This window comes from Apodemus sylvaticus, chromosome 4 (genome assembly GCF_947179515.1).
Source record: "Apodemus sylvaticus chromosome 4, mApoSyl1.1, whole genome shotgun sequence".
Classification (NCBI taxonomy): Eukaryota; Metazoa; Chordata; class Mammalia; order Rodentia; family Muridae; genus Apodemus; species Apodemus sylvaticus.
In genome coordinates, this window is record NC_067475.1 from 60,711,444 (window position 1) to 60,731,359 (window position 19,916).

The window sequence follows — 19,916 nt, forward strand, 5'->3', positions numbered from 1 at the left end:
CTGCTCCGGGCTGGGGGCTGGAGGCTGGGGGCTGGGGGCTGAAAGTTGGGGATGGGACTAGTGTACTAGTGTACTAGGGTGGTGTATTAGTTTGGTTCTCTAGAGTCACAGAACGTATGAGCAGTCTCTATATAGTTAGGGAATTTGTCGATGACTTACAGTCTATAGTCCATCTCCCCAACAATGGTCAGCAGCAGCTGTGGATGGAAGTCCAAGGATCTAGCAGTTGCTCAGTCCCATGAGGCAAGCAGGCAAGGAAGAGTGAGTAAATCTTCCTTCTTCCAATGTCCTTATATATCTCCAGCAGAGTGTGTAGCCCAGGTTAAAGACTGTAGGTCTCCAACAGAGGGTGTGGCCCAGATTAAAGGCGTGTGCCTCCATGCCTTTAATCCCAGATGATCTTGAACTATATCTGGAATGAACTACAATCTAGAATTGGAAGGCTCACCTATGATCCTAATCTGGAGGCTCAGAGATATAAATTTCTGACCTGGATCTTGGCATAGAGATCTTGAAGCATAGTGACTATGATTAAGACAAGGAGATCTGGAGTTCAAGATCTCCTTGAACTTGGGAACAATACCCTAGATGACTCTGCAACCAGGGTGTTCCCGGGCTCTTCCTAAAGTCTTTGACATTAATTTATATTGTGCTGCCTTTGAGGCTATTATGGAAAATCACTTCAAAGAGGGTTTTTTGTGAAAAGCACCTCCTTTGAGCTAGGGTTTCACTCTGTAGTCTAGGCTGGTATCAAACTCACACCAACTCTCTAAGTGCTGGGACCTCATGGTGAGCAACCACACAGGACTTTCCCACACCCTTTGAATGGCACTAATCTGTCAGTAATTATGCATTCCTTAGGCAGGACTTTTAAACATGCTGCTTTTCTGGCCAAACTACAAGGTTTCCCAATGCTCTGTTCCACTCTGTTGCTCCTGATTCTCACTATGAAAATGGCTACAAGTCAAAAACATCTAGGCTAAAACCTGAGCACTCTTGCCTTTTGCCCGTGCGAGGCTTAAACACAGCCTCCTGCGTCCCTGAGCAGACTTTCTCTAACAGAGAGCAGCCTCCACTACAGTGATGTGGCCAGGGAGAGGAAAGCCGGAGTGGGAGAGTGAGGCTGAGCAGCTGGGGAGGGAGTTTAGGTAGAGGAGGTGGGGAGGGGCCAGCATGGGCTTTGAGGTATATAACAAGTATGTATGAATATGAATAGGCACTGAGGGGCCCGGGGAGGCCAGCAGGCTTTGATGCAGCCACAGGTATATGTCAAATGAAGAGAGCCATATGTTCCTTCTGTCAGAGGCAGGGCAAGTTCCTGAGAAATGCTGGGTTTTACCTAACTGCCAACAAACCCTCTGCAGTCCAGCTTGAGGGAGGTCAGGACTGTCATTGCTGGACACAGGCACTGCCTATTGCAGTTTTGGGAACTGGAGTTTCCTTTGTACCTGACACTACCGCAAACCTGAATTATCCTACTATCAAGGGGTCACTGCAGCCTCATGACTTCTGACAATCGTTACATTGATATCTGACATTAATTAAAACACTCCATCACAGAGAAAGCGTTTTCTTGTGTAGTCCAGTCCAGGTGGGACACTATGAAGATCTGAGCTACTGGCTTTGGCTGTACTGGTCTCCTGACTACCTTCACCTCTTGGTAAAGGGGCTTCTGTTGCCATCAATGACCCCTCATTGACTACAAATACACAGTGTACGTGTTGCAGTACAATTCTGTCCATGGCATGCTCCACAGCAGTCAAGGCTCAGAACAGGAAACTTGTCATCAAAGGGAAGGACATTTTCGTCTTCCAGCAGTGAGACTCCACCTTCAAACGGGGAGATGATAGTGCTGAGTATGTTACAGAATCTACTGGCGTCTTTACCATCACGGAGAACAAAGCCCACTTGAAGGGTGAAGCTCAGTGTCATCTATGCCCCTTCTGCTGATGTTTGATGGCTATGAACCATGAGAAGCATGACTAGCTCAGGGCTGTAATACCTCTGGCATCACCAACTGCTTACCTCCCAGCCCCAGCACGACTAAGGGGCTTAGGACCACAATGTGCACGATCACCACCACCTAGAGGACCACAGATGTTTTAGGTCACAGGACTGCCTAAAATATCATCCTTACCTCGTCTGGCACTACTAAGGCTGTAGACATGGTCATCCCAGAGCTAAACGGGTAACTCAATGGTATGGTCTTCTGTGTTCCTTCCCCCAGTGTCCACTGTGGCTCTAATACCATACGATACTGCCAAGTACGATGACATCAATAAGGTGAACACACGAAGGGCACCCTGGGCTGAGGACCACTTTTGACGCAGCTCCTTTGTCAAGCTCATTTGCTTCATGGCCTCCAAGGAGTACAAGTCCTGAATCAGCCGTCCCTGTGCCTCCAAGGAGTACAAGTCCTGAATCAGCCGTCCTAGCAGGAGCAGAGAGGGAGACAGAGGCAGGCCTTCTGGAGGTACAAGTCCAACTCAGTACAACTCAAGTTAGACTTGAGTACAAGTCCAACTCAGCCCCCAATACTGAGCATCGCCTACTGCAGCTGGCCTTTGCTACTTTGTGGGTTCTTTCTCCCACCTTTTATCCTTCTGGGCTTCGCCTTTATCACTAGTTAGAGAAAGGGGAGAGAGATATCCTTGAATCTAATTTTAATTCTTGCTTCTTCTTCGAGCATAACTAATAAACCCCAACCACCACCGGGCCCTAGACTTTATATCCTTGTGAAAAGTTCCCATTATTCCAAAGGTCACCAATCGCAGAAACTATTTGCAACTGGCAAAACCACACCTCTGCTAGAGCACGAACAAATCAGTTGCTTCAAAGCAGCCCCATGACCCACACCTGGGATTAAAATGAAAACATAAGAAACCAAAATTCCAGAATTATCACTACAACTATTTCTATCAAAGAACTCCAGAAGGAAGTCTCATTCCTTTGAACACCATCAATAAAGTTCACTGTAGCCACACACAAAAGTGCTTAGAACTCTAACTTTATTCAACAAAAAACACAAACTCAAGGTTCCCAGCTTCTTGAACACGTTGGAAGCTTTAAAATAAAGGAGCTTCATTAGAAAAATTGAAGTCTTAAAAAAAAAAGACTTCTGCTGCTATAAAATGTGACAAGATTATTCTAAATTCATACTCACTTTAAGAACCCAGGTTTTTATAGCTATGAAAATAGCAACATGTTGACAATCTTTATTTTGCTAAGACACACATAGAAGCAATACAACAGTTTACATAGTCCATGGTCTCTAAACATGTGACAACCAACAGTCGCTCTGACGAGTCCCCTGCTGGCTCTGCAGCCGCTTCTCTTCTGTGCTGCCTGCGCGGCCTGCGCGGCCTGCGCCATTAGAAGTCTTGGCGGATGTTTTCCTTGTTGGCCTCCCCGTGCTGCTGCTTGATTTGATAGATCTCGTTCTCCAGCTGCACAATAGTCCGTTCAATCTCATAGTTCTTACTCACCAGTGACACCCAACTAGGAAAGAAAACCAAAGGAAAGAGAGAAGAGGGAAAATGAGTTAGTGTAAGATTTCTTGCAGGGTTTATCCTAAACATGTAGTTTCACTAAGGGCACTAACATTTGTAACTTTCCATTAGAAACAACGTGAAGCACTTTATGGGAGAGCAGGGCAAGGGTACACAGGGAGCGCCTTGCATTCCGTCTTCTAATTGTAAGGGAACCAACAATTGTCTGATGATAGCTTACCGTAGGAAATAAGCAGAACTGAGAGAATTAGGAGACAGAAGAGACAGGAAGACAGCACAGGATCAACAGAAAACAGGGCAGAGGTTTACATAATGGTGGACAACATTCTAGAATTAACAAAACAAACCACCACCACCACCACCAACTTAAGTCACTTCTTCCTGTAAATAAATCTCCAGGACAAACGTAAACGGCCGAACTTGGGGAGGGCTGTGAGAGGGCGCCTGCCTGGACAACACTCAAGATGGAGAGGGTGGGAAGAGAACGCCACGGGCAATGGAGGAATGGGGAAGCAGAAATGACGCCATCACTCTTCACTACACTTCAGTACTTAAGCTTTTTTTAAGAGACGGGGTGTCATTCTGTAGCCAAGGCTAGCCTTAAAGTCACGATCTTTCTTCCTTATTTCCAGCATGTGGGGACTCAGGTGTTTCAGGGCACACACAGCTTGTAGTTAGGGATTTCTATAAATCTGTGTGTGTATGTGTAGGTAGAATATTTTTAAAATACACATTAACAGGGGCAAACAAACTAAGGCACATACTAGGCACAGTATGGTCTTTTTCTTCCTACAAGACTGCTGGACTGGGGCTGCAGTGCCAGCACTGAGCAGCGACTCAGCCCTTGCTGTGGTCAGTCACTGAGGCGTCTCCTCCTCAGCACACAGCAGACACATCAATGGCCCTTCTGGGATTCCCACGGCAGCCCACGGACACACGAAACACTTAAACATGATGGTCAGCCATGATGGACAGACGGACAGACTTGCACTCACTTTGACTCCATTTCTCTCAACTTAGACCCAGCTGTGAGCTGCATGTTCTTTCGCTGCCAGTTTAAATCCTGAATATGTTTCCTGTAAAAGTGATTATACAGTCCAATGACAATTTGACCCAACGAAAATCAACAGAAGATAATAAACACCTTTAAACTCTTCAGTGCTCACAAACACAAACACAGCTAATTCTAGGAATTAACTTTATCTTAACTGTTTTCAATTAAAAATTTCATAAAATTTATTCATTGTGGGAGGAAACAAACCACCAACCAACCCACAAACACAGACATAGACTACAAACTCCTCCTTCCTGGACTTTCCCTGGTAGCAGCTGTGGAGTTGTCCGTGAGCACTACACTTCAAATGCTTATGCTGACAAACATTCACACTGGAGCTCACCAGCAACTGAGAGAGAGAGAGAGACTAAGGGCATGAGCTGACCCCACTACAGTGGTTAGAGGTAGACTTTAAGGTGGTGGTTTTATTAGATAAGGTTATCAGAGCAAACTCCACAAACTGAATGAGTAGCTTCCTAGTTACAGACTAGAGCTCACACAGGCAGCCCTCTGGTCTCTTGACATGTGATTCTAAGTACCATGTTGGGATCTGACCTTTTGGAGTTATCAACAGACCCAGTTCTTCAACCCTAAATTTTCACAACTATAAGTCAAAATAAAGGTCTTTTCTTTCCACCTTACCGAGCCTGTGGTATTATCAACAAGAGGACATGGACTAAGTGTGTGCCCTTCCAGGTTCTTTCCCGTCTGTGCATACGTGTGCAGTGTGTTATCCTAATGTCCTGCCTAACTCCCAGCGTTCTTTCCAGGTCTGCAGATTTGTGAGCTGTAGAGAGCGTTTTCAGGCTTCAGGCTTATTTTTTACCTCCACTTTGGTACCCCAAACTCAGTGCCAGATGCTAGACACAGTAGATCAAAAATATCACAGTAAATTCTATTAACATTACATAGTATATTAATAGCTATTTGGCCTACCTGCTGTCTAAAACCAAAACCACTTTAAAAACAAAAACACAAAATGAAAACAACGTCTTGTGTCTGTAGTATACTCAGCAAATGTATCAGTGTGTACGCAACTCTGCACGATGCAGCTGTTTGGTCCTGCCAGCCCAAACCTACAGCCTTTAGACAAGGAGTGCCTCTCCAAGGTGGTTCTTCCACACTGTAACTGTGAAGAGCGTCGGCACCTCTGGTTGGAGACCCAGTCAAGTTCAGGTTTCCTTGTCAACTGCTCAATGACCCCTGCTGACTCAAGTATGCTCAGGGACAAATCCTTCAGACCACAATTATGTTTCCCTTGATGGCTTTTCAAACAGTCTCTCACCATGTAGCCAGGCTGTAAGGCTCAAACTCCTCCTGACCCAGCTTCTGAGGCACCAGGGCTACAGCTGTATTCCACACCCCCGGCTCAACCTATTCTTCAGAGGTTTCCTAACCCACTTCTCATAAACCAGCAGACATTCAAGGATGTCTCTCCAAAGCTTCCCTTCAGCACATACCACAACATACAAAGGTTCCTTTCAATACATGCCACAACATACAAAGCTTCCCTTCAACACATGCCACAACATACAAAGCTTCCCTTCAGCACATGCCACAACATACACAGGTTCCTTTCAATACATGCCACAACATACAAAGCTTCCCTTCAACACATGCCACAACATACAAAGCTTCCCTTCAACACATGCCACAACATACAAAGCTTCCCTTCAACACATGCCACAACATACAAGGCTTCCCTTCAATTCATACCATGAGATACAAGTTTTGATTTTTTGTTATTCCTTAATATCTACCTCTTAGAATATGAATTTCTATTTTCCTTAAAGGTAACTATTTTACCCACACCAACAACATACATGATTAAAAATTACTTAACGAAAGTAGAATTTTACTCTCACAGGACTATATAGTATTGATAGTTTTTCTTTCCCTCTCTATCAGAGGCTCATCTAAATTTTATTCAAATAGAAAAAAAAAAAAACAACTTACCTTAACTTCTGAAGCTCTTTCTGTGCATGTTCAATCATATGAACAAGATTTCTAAGGAAGGAAGGCAGACCAAGGCAAAGTGAATTGCCTATTTATATACTAAGTCAGGGTTTCCTACTAAAAATCTAAGATCTGGAGATCTGTGTCTAGAATGTCAGATAATTCATAGTTTGTTTAATCCAGTACTTACTAAGTTTGATTTTAGATAATGATGCAACTTATTATTTTTCTAGACAGGGTTTCTCTGTGTAGCCCTGGCTGTCCTGGACCCTGTAGATCAGGCTGCCTCTACTTCCAAAGTGCTGGGATTAAACGCGTGTGCCACCACTGCCTGGCCTGACATTACTTCATCAACTCTCAGGGCCTCTTCTGGAGACAGTGTCCTACTATGCTCTCCAGCCTATGTTAAAGCAGCCATGGAATTAAAGATACAAGTCTCCTACCACACTAACTTTCTCTTATGACAGCAGATCACCGTCACCTAAGCCAGACCCAGTGTGGACGGTGCTGGCACGGACACCAGGACTCCTCACAGTGGATTTGGTGTGGCTCACATTCTCCTCTAATGTGTTTCGTCATATAGCTGTTTCTTCCTAGTTCTCACCCTCTGCTCCTCACTGAGGTCTCACAATGCCCTCGTGTTGGAGAGTGTCATTTTAGTGCTCGATTCTGGCCTCTGATCGTTGAAAAAGATGTTTCTGTTCGAACTTTCTTCTTGAAACTTTACTTTGATAATATCTGCTTCCTGTGGAGAAGTAGCTACTGGGTTTGGAAGAGGTAAAATATGCTCTGAATGTTCACAGAGTGCTGTGTGGTTGAAAGGCAGACAACTGATGTGCACACAGTTGGTGAGCTAAAGAGAAGCAGAATAGGAAGCTATGTTCTTTTCAATGTAAGGCTTACTCCTCTGTTCTCCATACTGTCTGTCTCTCGTCTGTGGCAAGTTTCCACTATATAGTGTAGACACAGCTGATACAGCTGTTACCGTACCTACTTTCCTTGCTGTTTTAAGAATCCACCTCACTTTTGCATGTGGGTGTGGGTGTTAGGTATCAAACCCGAACGGCACACTTGATGCACTGTACCACTGGGCTACCATGACTCCACCATTCTTTTTCAATAACATCTATTTGAGAAAGGGTCTCAATCTAGTTTGGCACTGATTCCTGGTCTTCCCAGGTGCTTGCGTTGAAGGTGCTAACTACTAGGTCCAGTTCTACCATCTTTTTAAAATGACTTTCTTCTTTTGTGACAGGGTCTACGACATAGACCAGACTGGCTAGGAACTCACACAGATCCACGCACCTGGCTCTGCCTCCCAAGTGCTAAGCTTATAGGTATATATATAGGCGTGTAGCTCCATACCTGGCTAATGATCATTATTCTTTTCTGGTGCAGTTACATCTGCCCAGGAGGAAGCTGAAGGATCTGGGTGTCCTCCCTCTCTCACTGAACCTGGAGCTGAACTGGTGGCACTAGTAAGCCTGACTCAGCAGAATCCTTTCTGGCAGAATCTCTTTACAATTCTGATCCTCATTATTTGCAAATTCCACTCTGCTGAGCTAGCTAACCCACCGTTTACTCATTTGTAGCAGTTCATAAATATGTGCACAGCCGTGAACAATTTGGGCTGCTGGCCCGTAGCTAAGGCTACACAAGGCCCACTTCACTTTTTATTTTTAGCTCTCCAGTGAGCACCACCATGTAGAATTTAAGTGCTGGGTATTAATCTATTAATAAGACAGGGACTAACTCTGTGGCCAGGGAGGCTGTGTGTATCTAGGCTCACCTCAGATGCACAGCAATACTCCTGTGTGCCCAGCCCATTGTTTTTAAGACTTAAAAGTTGCAAGAGGTAGGTGTGAGGTGTGTGCACATGTACAGACTTCCCCAAGGAGAAATGGTATAGTATTCCCCGATTCTGTGTTCAGGGGAAATTTTTTGAGGCAAGATCTCACTCTATAGCCTAAGCTGGCCAGAAACTCCTGGTAATCCCCACACCTCACCTCCCTGGGCATTGCTGGACTATAGGTGAGCAACCATCCTGGTCAGGACTTTAAGTAGCATGACGTGTGAATAGGAGAACCCATTATTTAAGCATCTACTCACTAAGGACTGCACTCTATCACATGGTACTCTGCAGATCACCCTCAGAGCTCTTGTCTTATACTGTACAGGGAACGTGGTAGCTAATGCTGCGGGACAGCTCAGTATTAGTGAACTCTAAGGTTGTTGTACTTTTTTTTTTTTTAAGATTTATTTATTATATGTAAGTACACTGTAGCTGTCTTTAGACACACCAGCAGAGGGTGTCAGATCATGTTACAGATGGCTGTGAGCCACCATGTGGTTACTGGGATTTGAACTCAGGACCTTCAGAAGAGAAGTCGGTGCTCTTAACCACTGAGCCATCTCTCCAGCCCTCGTTGGTGTACTTCTGATACAATCCCAAATCAATCTAGCATTATTGTTGTTACTTTGGATACAGGGTTTTGCTATATGAGCCTACTATGACGAAACTCAAAATATAAGCCAGGCAGGCACCCTCCACACCTCAGCAAACCAAACCAGGTGCTGGAATTATAAACATGTGCACACCAAACTTTTAAAGACACTAGCGACCCTGGGTGGGATCGGTCAGAGAGAAAGCCCGATGCCTCTTACTCATTGTACACCTTCCAGGCGTTACATCCATGCTGTGACATCAGCTCCAGATTCTCAATGCGGACCGCCTGGTGCTCCAACTGAGCCATAGAATTGTTCACACATTCTTGCCACGCGGTGATGTCATTTTTTTGACCAGATGAAGGGGCTGGAAGTTCATATCTGAAATTACACAACAAATAAACAAATGTACCTTGCAAAGCCTTGATCACTCCTTCCAACAGAATGCCCATGGACATATGCCCTCTACGTGAAGACAAAGACAAATTATCAACTCCTGACCACACATGCACAGAAGACCAAGGATATAATGTAGACCGGTACAAAGAAACCTATTAGTTTGGAAATTGATTTACAGAAAAAACATAGCTGTATACGGTAACAAAAAACTATTTCCATAAATGTGAACCAGTTAAGTAACCCGTGGCAGTCACAGAGGCTCTGCTGTCTATTGTCCCTGTCAGCTATCATGGCCCTTCTTAGTCTGCTTATAAGCTTTTTAAAAAGTTGCTTAAAAATACCATATTATATTTGCTAGCATTTTTTAAAGGCTGTCGTCGTCGTAATCATGATTACAGTGCATGGCACTCTTTTATTCCCACTTTCTACACACTCTTCACAACCTCTGGCAATGCTGTGGTTCCCACAGCTTTACCTTATCTTACCGTTTCATGCTGAGTAATTCAATCGGCTGCCGGGCGGCCAGTCTTTCAAATTCATTTCTCATTATGTCTGTCTGATGCACAAACAACACAAAGAATTAATAACAGGATCATGCTGAAAATAATGTAGTTTACTGAGATTTTATACTTTGTACTACATATATACATATACTTTGCACTCAATTACTCCTCAAAAAAAGGGGAGGATATTAATATTTAACCCAGGACCACTATGCGACACTCCCACACATCCCAATTGAGGTTAATCCTATCTAGAATTTGAGGAAATAGGCATACTCTTTAATCCCATATTCTGCCTTGGCACTAAAGCAGGTAGACATAAAGAGCCACCTGTCTAACCCTAAATCAGTAGGTTTTTTTTTTTTTAAATATTTTTATTTTCTATATTCTTTGTTTACATTCCAAATGATTTCCCCTTTCCCAGATCCCCCTCCCCATATGTCCCATAAACCTTCTTCTAAATCAGTAGTTTTTTGTTTTGTTTTGTTTTGAGACAGGGTTTCTCTCTGTAGCCCTGGCTGTCCTGGAACTCACTCTGTAGACCAGGCTGGCCTCGAACTCAGAAATCCGCCTGCCTCTGCCTCCCAAGTGCTGGGGTTACAGGTGTGCGCTACCACTGCCCGGCTAAATCAGTAGTTTTTAATGTACCACGATCAGTTGTGGAGCTCTGAAAACAATATTAACCCCTGCCCCATGTCACTTGTAATTCACAACATACAATAACAGTCTTAAATCATTTCAGGACGTCTCCAGTGCTGCATGACGGTCTGACACAGTGTAAATTGTGAAGTCACATGATGTAATATGGACCAGAGCTGGGCTCTGGGTCTTGATTTCCAGTTAGTTTTTGGGCTAGAACTTTTTACTCTTGCCAAGGTTCTTGCAGATCCCACATCAGTTATGAAATCCCTATTGAGGAGTCACAACCCAGTTTAAAAACCCAGGATCTAGATCTGACGGCAGATGGATGGAGCAGACTCCTTTCTGCCTGAAAGTGTTTCTAACAACATCTTCGTATAACAGGGGGAAAAATTCTGAACAGGTATAGACTGAAATGTCTAGCAGAATTCATTAATCTAGAAATGACACCTTACATGTATTGATTAGGGCCTAACTGGTGTTTTGGTTGCACTTGTAGGACAACCATTTAAAAGCAGTCTGCAGTTAGACATGCTTGTTCAGGCATTCATACACCTGCTAACTACCTGAGTCTTGGTATAAAAATCTCCCTCCAGGGGTGACAAAGAGTACAGGTACTTAAGATTATAAATATTAAAATCTCGTGAGCAATACCTGGTTTTGGACCTTAGAGAATAAAGGGTCCTTTTGTGAAATGTACTATGACTCTATTAACACACACACGGGGTGAGGGCACACTCTTAAACAAATCTGCAGAAACCAATAAGGAATTTCCCGGGTTCTTGTAGTACAAACCCTGTGAAAAGCTCATCTGGCGATTTTGAACCGACTGATAACCTACGTGACACTCAGTATGAGCAGCAAGCACCAGTTAACCTGGAAGGTGACGTTCATTTTACACAGCTAAAGCCCCCCATCCGATATCAAAGTCTGCAAGCCTCCTGGTTGGAGTGCTGGGCTCGGGATACCACGCTTACTTCAAAGGCAGAATAATCCGGGGCTGTCAGGTAGCTCAGGTAGTTCTTGGTAGGTCGGTATCTGCGTGTTTCCTCCTCCACCAGGGCCGCCGCCTACGAACGAAAACAGGCCTGGGTCGCGGCGGGAAAGGGCAGCGTGCCTCCGGCGGCCCCGCCGCACATGCCCCGCACTCACCGCTTCCCGCACGCCGGGCGCCTCGTAGCCTTGGTCAAAGTATGGTAGCGCATCCACCACCACCTCCCCGGCTACCAAGCCCGTGCCCGCCATCGCGCGGCACTACGCTCCAAGAGCGCCTTCTGAGTCTGCGCAGCCGGTTCTATTCCACTGCGCCGGCGCCTGGAATGACGTCACACACGCCGGTGGCTCTGGGTCTTCGATTCAGGCGCATGCACAGTTGGTAATTATAGCCGCCGGGCTCTAAGACTAGGCGTCACGTGCTGACATGCCTGGGTGCCTTTCTTTGTAAGGGTACCGTGCGCATTTCTTTAGAAGGAGTGGGTAGGGCAGACTTCGGAAGAGGCGGTGGCTGGACTTGGTTGGAGGGGAAGAAATAAATTTCCAACGTCCTTCCATTGTTTAAACTCGCATAGTGCTAGGCTTCTAGCGCTCCCTTGCTTTATCCTCATTTAGCAGCCCGTCCCTTAAGAATGTTCTTTTATGCCGGCCGGTGGTGGCGCACGCCTTTAATCCCAGCACTTGGGAGGCAGAGGCAGGCGGATTTCTGAGTTCGAGGCCAGCCTGGTCTACAGAGTGAGTTCCAGGACAGCCAGGGCTACACAGAAACCCTGTCTCGAAAAAACCAAAAAAAAAAAAAACCAAAAAAAACCAAAAAAAAAAAAAAAAAAAAAAAAAAAACCAAAAACAAAAACAAAACAAAGTTCTTCTATAGAAACTTGAAATATGCGCCTATTTACCAATTAAATTTTTAGATTTAACAACCTGAGGGGTTGCGGCTCAATGGCAAAACTAGGTCAGTCCCCAGCACTGCAAACACCTCATCCCTTCCAGGACTGTAATTATATCTACAAAATGCCTCATTTTAGAAGCTCTACTTTGGAGCAGGGGCAACTCTGGGGCAAGCTAGAAACCTAAGAAAAGGGAAACTCCCAAGAATGTATGAGGATTACACTAAGACTTGAAGCAACAGGGGATATGGAACCTGAAATGGCCACTTCCTGGAACCAGGCAAGACTTCCAGTGGGGAGATGGGGACACCAATCCACCCACAGAAACAAAATTTGCCCTGCTTACAAGATGTGTGGGGATAAAGATGGACTAGAAACTGAGGGAATGATCAATGACTGGCCCAACTTGAGACTCATTCCATGAGAGAGCCCACGCTGGCACTAGTAATGTTCTGTGATACTTACAGACAGGAGAGGCTGCACCCAACAGCTGTTGGAAACAGATGCGAAGAGCCACTGCCAAACATTAGGCAGAGCCCCGGGAATCTTGTGGAAGTGGGGCAGGAAGGACTGAAGGAACAAGAAGGGTCAAGGACACCACCACAAGAAAACCTACAGAGTCAACTACCCTTGTCCTGTAGAGGCTCACAAAGACTGATCCACCAACCAAAGAGGATGCGATGGACAGACCTACACCCCTTACACATATGTGACAGATGTGCAGCTAGATCTTCATGTGGGACCCCTGACATCTGGAGCAGGGGTTATCTCTGACTCTCTGGTCTGTCTTTGGGCTCCTTTCCCCTACTGGGCTGCCTTGTCTAGCCTCAACAGATGTGCCTAGTCCTACTGCAACTTGATATGCCGAGGCTGATTGATATCCATGGGAGGCCTCCTCTGAGGAGAAAGGGAGGGGGAGATGGGGATAGGAGAGGTGAGAGGGAAGGAGGTGGACAGGAGGGAGGGGAGGCTGTGATCAGGAGTAAATAAACATGAACAATTCTGCCATTTTTGTCTTTGGGGCCTATATAAAACCCAGTCATTTTGCCTTTAGGATTTGTGGTAATAGAATATTACTCCATGCTGGCTCTCAACCCTCAGGCTGTAGTTAGTATACATTCTCTGTAAAATATCTTCCAGACTAAGAGGTAAATGCAAAAGGGATTGTTAAGACTATATAAGCTATCCAGTGTGTGTTTAACCAAGGCTTAGCTGTTAAGAGCTTTGGAAAAGTTGATCACGGTTATAAGCCTGGTTAATCTAAGCGGATTTGAGTGTTTATGACTATACATTACGTAAATGTGCTGTCTACAGGTTTATGTAAAGTGCAGTATGTTCAGTGCTGTGATTTGAGAACTTCCTCATTCATAGGCTTAGGGATCTGAGCGCTCAGTCTCCAGCTGGTGGCGCTGTTGCAGAGGTTTAGGCTGCTTTTGCGTTGCCCTTTGAAGATGTGAACTCTCCGCTCCTGCCTTCACATTGGTGCCATGCTTCTCCTCCAGAATTGACTCAGCCCTGGGATGTAAGCCAAGGTAAATGTTCTTCTTTAAGTTGCTTGGTCAATGTTCTATCACTGCAACAGAAAAGTAACTACTACACATCTTCAGTGCATTTATTTTAAATTCTCCAAGAGATCTGCAGGATTTTTTAAAATGCCTTTATTCATTAAAGATCTGTAAACATTTGATAGAAATACTGAACAATTCTTTTTACAAACATATTTAGAATTCACAACATTTACAAAAACAAATGCTAAGAAACTCAAAGAAAGGAAGCAGCTTTAGATTGTCATAAGGTAAGACTCCCAAAAGCAAAGTCTCCCTGCAGACAGTCATGTTTGACCATAGTAAACCCCCTTACTCCATCTTATAAACAATCATGAATTGTTCCATGGGGGTTGGAGTGTAAGAAGAGAGAGAGCAAATGAGAGGGATGTTTGGGAGGAGCTCCACTGGGGTAAGCTGCATTAACATTTTAAAAGACAGGCTCAGTTCTCTTCCCCGACCCACATCTAGGAACTATATTGCACAGCACCGGTCTTAAATGGATTCATTCATTCACACTTATATGGGTGACAATGACAATACAAGTCAGTCAGTTGTATGAATGAATATTTTCCATGCCAGGTAAAGTCCTGAGCAGTTACAGAAAACAACTGACATTTACCACATCATCTATCACTTATCAATGAAAGCTGCACCCTCACTGACAAACTCCCTTTCCCAGGCGCTGCTCCTATTTTAGATTTTCAGCATCTGGTTGATGAAGAGGTATAGGCTTAGGAAACACTAAAAACTCACACCAAAGTAAAAATAACCAGCATAGTAGAGCACACAGAAGGCCCTGGGTTCTATCCCCAGCAGCAAAAGAAAGAACAAACAATCAAACAAACCTTGCCTAGACACCCATAACTTAAAATCTCATCAGAGCCAAGAGGACACTCTAGTGTGCTCCACAGAGAACTTTAAACATCAATATAAAGAGTTCGTTTACATCTGTAGGACTAACCAGCTTTGTATGTGTTCATAAGTCAAGTGTTTGGCTTAGCTGTCTTATATGTAACTGGTCAATTACTTAGCTTCTCTGAACCCCAGCTCCTTGTAAAGTATCATGAAGCTGGTCAAAAGCTTGAATGGGATGACATGTAGATTGTCATAGTGCAGCAAATTACAGACACCAAACTCAAAAAGCAATCAGCTGTGTCCTTAAAAGGACATTTTCATGTTGGCTTCATTCCATAAGGCATAATGCTGACATGTGAGAAGCAAGCTATCCCAGCAGGTATTGTATCCTGAGGTCCTGCATTCCTGCACAGTGTCTGCTTTAAGTTCTTACATGAGTGTAATTCTTCAAGATAGGACATGGGACCAAAAGGTGGGGGTTATGAAAGCACAAATGGTCCATGGATTTAAAGCAACCTAATGCTTCAGTGATGAGAATTGTGTGACACGGTGTCCTCCTCAGTCCTCCAGGTCTGTCTCTCTAGTACCCGTCCTCCTCGGTCCTCCAGGGTCTGTCTTTCTAGTACCCATCCTCCTCGGTCCTCCAGATCTGTCTCTCTAGTTGCCGAAACTCATTATTCTCATTGCTTTGTTAATCTCACCTTTGCATTGTTTTTAGAAAATGCAACACCAAGTATTTCTGAGTCTTTTTCTTATAAAGGACGACTGCTTTAATAGACTAAGCACAAAGCAGAGCTTCTTGTACCCATCAATAACCAAAGATAAAACACCACAGTAAAAATAACGTGTCCAGGCATGGTGGCTCATGCCTTTAATCCCAGCACTTGGGAGGCAGAAGCAGGCAGACCTCTGTGAGATCTTTGAGATTTGTGACATCAGGATTTGAGGTCAGCCTGATTTACAAAAGGAGTTCCATCACAGTTAGGGATATATATATATACCATGTCTCAAAAAACAAACAAACAAACAAACAAACAGTCCCCAAATCAGAAAGAGAAGAGAGCACACTGGTTCTAGACTGCTCCCAGTTGTCTGCAGCAACAGGAGAGCCCTCCGATAGTCTTTCTCCTTTCACAATTACAAGGATGTTACAGGAATCTTCAGAGCATCCAGATCCTTGGGAAAATACTGTCTTTGGCACTTTCAGTTATGCTTAGAATGAAGCCAGAGATTTCACTTCTTGTGAAGAAATCTCATTTTGCTTCCTGGAAAGAGAAAAAGTCTTCGAACTTACTTCATTTTGATCTGTTGTACACCTGAGCCAAGGGACATTCAGAACCACTCAGGAGGTTAGCTGCCTTGTCAAGTGCTGTCTAAGTGTCATTTTTGTATAAGTGTCTCCCAAAGTCCTATATGTAAGAGTTTGATCCTCAGGCTTGTGTCACTATTGGAAAGTAATGAACCTTTAAAAGGTGGGGGCCTAGGGCTGCAGAGATGGCTCAGTGGTTAAGAGCACTGACTGTTCTTCCAAAGGTCCTGATTTCAAATCCCAGCAATCACATGGTAGCTCACAACCATCCATAATGGGATCTGATGCCCTCTTTTGGTGTGTCTGAAGACAGCTACAGTGTACTCACATATAACAATATAAACCTTGGGGCTGGAGTGAGGGGCCGGAGTGAGAGGGGCCGGAGTGAGCAGAGGTCCTGAGTTCAAATCCCAGCAACCCCATGATGGCTTACAACCGTCTGTATAGCTACAGTGTACTCATATACATAAAATAAAATAAATAAATCTTTTTAAAAAAAAAGGTGGGGCCTAGAAGGAGGAGACCAGGTCATGAGTGTGTCTTTGCAGACTTGGTCTGCTTCCCAGCAGCCAGGACACAAGCGGGTTCTTCTACCTGTGTCTTGCCACAGACCCAAAAGCATCAGGGCCAATCAGCCATGGGCTGAAACTCCCCAAGCTAGGACCCCAAATAAGCCTCCAGAATAGTGGCCTTCAACCTTCCTAATGCCGAGATCATGTAACGTTGTGGTGACCCTCTAATCAGAAAATGTTTGCTATTTCATAACTGTAATTTTGCTACTGGCATGGGTTGTAATGTAAATATTTTTGGAAACAGAGGTTTGCAAAGGGGTCGTGACCCACAGGCTGAGAACCACTGCTCTAGTGCCTCACTCGGTCACTTTAAGCTTTCGGGTCCACTAATGGAAAGCTATTAGCTGATGGGTTTAGCCACTAAAAAACCCCCATGAATGTCTAATTGTAGAGGCAGAAAAGAACTCAAGACATCACCTAATACAAGTGGTTTTCAATTGGACTAGAGTTTCAAATTACCTGGCTCACTCCCTGGGGATTTCTAAACGCTCGAGGGAAACCTTTCTAAAGTCCCTAAAGATTATCATCTGATCTAATCTAACCCAGGGTGTGGATGAAATCACAGCCTGTGGCATAATTTGCCACAGCCTCTCAGCTACTTAAGGACAGGGTCTAGGCAGGGGCATACATTCCAAAGCTCAGAGTTTAAGTCTTGTGACAGGCACACCACTGCCCTCACATCATTCCGGAATTTAAAAATTATAAAGACCTATGTTTATAAAATGCAGAATTAGTCTGAGGTGCCCTCTTCTGCTTCCCAGCCCTCAGGAAGTTTAAGTCTGAAGTCCTTGGACACCCTAAAATTATATGCAAAATTTATCTATATTTAAATACATTATTTTCTGGTAAATAGAACTTCTTTTGAAACGTATCCCCAGAGAGTGCAGCCTGGAGAAGCTTCGTGGCCATGACTTGGGAACGTACACCACAGGGTAATTATCCAACAGGCCAAAGCAACTCACCAAGATTCCGTAAAATTCTATTCACCCCGCTGGGTTCTGATTCAGGAATGGTTTCCAAATATTGAAGAGCCCGGACTTCAAACAAACCTATGAAGAAGACATCAGTGAGAGTGTTCAATACTCCAGCCGGAAACCAATTAAATTAACCCTTTCCTTTTTGTGATGGCTGTATATGCTTGGCTCGGGGAGTGGCACTTGTTGAGTAGGTGTGTCACTGTGGGCATGGGCTTAAGACCCTCACCCTAGCTGCCTGGAACCCAGTCTTCTAGCAGCCTTCAGATGAAGATGCAGAACTCTCAGCTCTGCCTGCACCATGCCTGCCTGGGCACTGCCATGTTCCTGCCTTTATGATAATGGACTGAACTTCTGAACCTGAAAGCCAGCTCCAATTAAATGTCATTATAAGAGTTGCCTTGGTCATGGTGTCTGTTCACAGCAGCAAAACCCTCTAACTAAGACACTCTTCTTTCTCCTTTTAGAAGTATTGTGGGTAAACTCAGGTCTTTGAACACTCTAGGCAGGCTCTTTACTACTGAGCTATAATATACCCCAAGCCCAAGGTGGGCCTTTTCTTTAATGATCTTATTTTTACTTATTTATTTACTTAACTGTGTATATGTTCATGCTTTTATGTATGTGTGTGTGTGGTGGGCATGTATATGTGTGTCTGTTCTCTCCTTCTATCACCCTGAGCCCAGGAATAGAGCTTGGAGTGTCAGGGATAACCCATCTCTGTATCTGTAATCCTGTTCTTACTTCAGTGTGTTGTTCTTAAACAGTATTACAGATAATCCTGCAGTAATGTAGATGTGCCTTGATAGTCTACACATCTTATTTATTATTCAATCCTTCTAAGAATTCACCAAATGTGTGGTCTGAAAGAAAATGACATGCACAGGCTCACTCGCAGCACATTATTTGGAGATGTGGCCTTGCTGGAACAGGTGTGGCTTTGTTGGAGGAAATGTGTTTCAGTCTCTTGCTGCTGTCTGCTGATCCAGATGTAGATGTCTCAGCTCCTTCTCCAGCACCATGTCTGCCTGCACACCACCATGTTTCCCACATTTCCCACCATGGTGATCATGAACTAAATCTAAACTGTAAGCCAGCCCCACTTCAATGCTTTCCTCTATAAGAGATGCTGTGGTCATGGTGTCACTTCACAGCAACAGAACCCTAACTAAGGCACCAGATAAGGGGTAGCGGTAAACCTACCTTTAACTCCGCTTTGCCGAAGCTCCCGGTCCTGGACAAATCCTGCAAACATCTGTGTCTCCATGAAGAGATCTAGAAAGTGGCGGACACTTCGGGAAGTGTGGGACTTCCGGAATGGCTCCCTTTGGAACACACGCTCCCCACGTTCTGTGACGGTCATATTCAGAGAATAATGCCCCACGAGCTCCACAAAAAACCTGACAAAAGCTTCTGACACCAGAGAACTGAGGGTCACATCTGTTTCAAAATGGAAGAAATAAGGGGAAAATCTTAGTTTGTGTGTGTGGGAACCATGACACTAGGAAGCCGCATGGAAGCCATGTCTAAAGAGTCAAGGGACGCTGAGAACAGATTTAGGAATGTGCATCCCTAGCTTGCCCATGGCATGCGGAAGGCAGACGGCTTCAGCCACGACTTTCACTGTCTCCCTCACACTCACACACACCGCAGCCTGCAGCCTGGCCTCCACTCCATGACCTCAGACTCTCTCAGGAGCCACTTGGGAGAATGCAGCTGCAGCCTGCTTCTCCACGTGGGCCTCCTCAGTCCTGCTACAGCTGTGCACTGCTGCACTCTCACGGCCTCTGGCTCCCGTCTCGACCCTCTAGACTCTGTTTTCTCTTTCTCTTCATCCTCCTTTGATGACTTCCTAGTGTCGTCCTTTAACCACTTCTCTTCAACGTTCTACTCTGAGCCTTAAAATGCCAACTGCTAGTCAGGTCTGGCGGCTCACACCTGTCATCTTAGCACTCGGGAGACGAAGGCAGGAGGGTCAGGGGCTCCAGATCATCTTCAGCTCTACCGTGAACTCTGAGGCAGGCCTGGGCTACCTGAGATCCGGTGCCATGCAGGAGCAGCACAAACAAGGCCGACCGGCACCGACAGAGCCGGCTGTGCAATCCAAGTCATAATCTGCAGAGCGGCGCTTCACCCTCCTGTTCTCAGGCTGTCTATGGCTGGCGTCGTTTGCCTGTCCCATTATACATTGCATCATTTATAAAGTGCATACATTTCATTTGTCTAAAAGTCACCATATCAGAAAACCTAACTCAGTAGGCTGTGAGTCAA

At 44.8% G+C, this 19,916-nt stretch overlaps 2 protein-coding genes across 2 annotated transcripts in view; both read right to left on the reverse strand.

Annotated features, from left to right (window-relative positions):
• Nucleotides 1-3,176: 3,176 nt before the first annotated feature.
• On the reverse strand, nucleotides 3,177-11,797 carry Bcas2 (BCAS2 pre-mRNA processing factor). Its single transcript, XM_052179614.1, has 7 exons — nucleotides 11,658-11,797; nucleotides 11,483-11,575; nucleotides 9,849-9,919; nucleotides 9,184-9,345; nucleotides 6,520-6,570; nucleotides 4,505-4,585; nucleotides 3,177-3,498 (listed from the first exon to the last, which is right to left on the reverse strand). The coding sequence occupies exons 1-7, from the start codon at nucleotides 11,748-11,750 to the stop codon at nucleotides 3,372-3,374; spliced, it is 678 nt and encodes a 225-aa protein (XP_052035574.1). The 5' UTR covers nucleotides 11,751-11,797; the 3' UTR covers nucleotides 3,177-3,371.
• Nucleotides 11,798-14,028: 2,231 nt separating this feature from the next.
• Nucleotides 14,029-19,916, reverse strand: part of Dennd2c (DENN domain containing 2C) — a 75,811-nt gene continuing 69,923 nt past the window's right edge. The window contains exons 17-19 of the mRNA XM_052179615.1: nucleotides 18,849-19,085; nucleotides 17,634-17,720; nucleotides 14,029-16,055 (exon numbers count right to left, since the gene is read on the reverse strand). Of these exons, the coding sequence (XP_052035575.1) occupies nucleotides 16,024-16,055; nucleotides 17,634-17,720; nucleotides 18,849-19,085 (356 nt within the window). The 3' untranslated portion in view covers nucleotides 14,029-16,023. The remainder of the gene's footprint in view (nucleotides 16,056-17,633; nucleotides 17,721-18,848; nucleotides 19,086-19,916) is intronic.

Bases quoted from the DNA above. Each gene is read 5' to 3' on its own strand.
- Bcas2 (XM_052179614.1), bottom strand. From the start codon at position 11,750: ATGGCGGGCACGGGCTTGGTAGCCGGGGAGGTGGTGGTGGATGCGCTA. The intron at 6,571-9,183 runs GTAAGAGGCATC...TTCCTTCCTTAG, and splicing joins GCCTGGAAGGTGTACAATGA to AAATCTTGTTCATATGATTG. The intron at 3,499-4,504 runs GTGAGTGCAAGT...TTTCTTTCCTAG, and splicing joins TTGAGAGAAATGGAGTCAAA to TTGGGTGTCACTGGTGAGTA.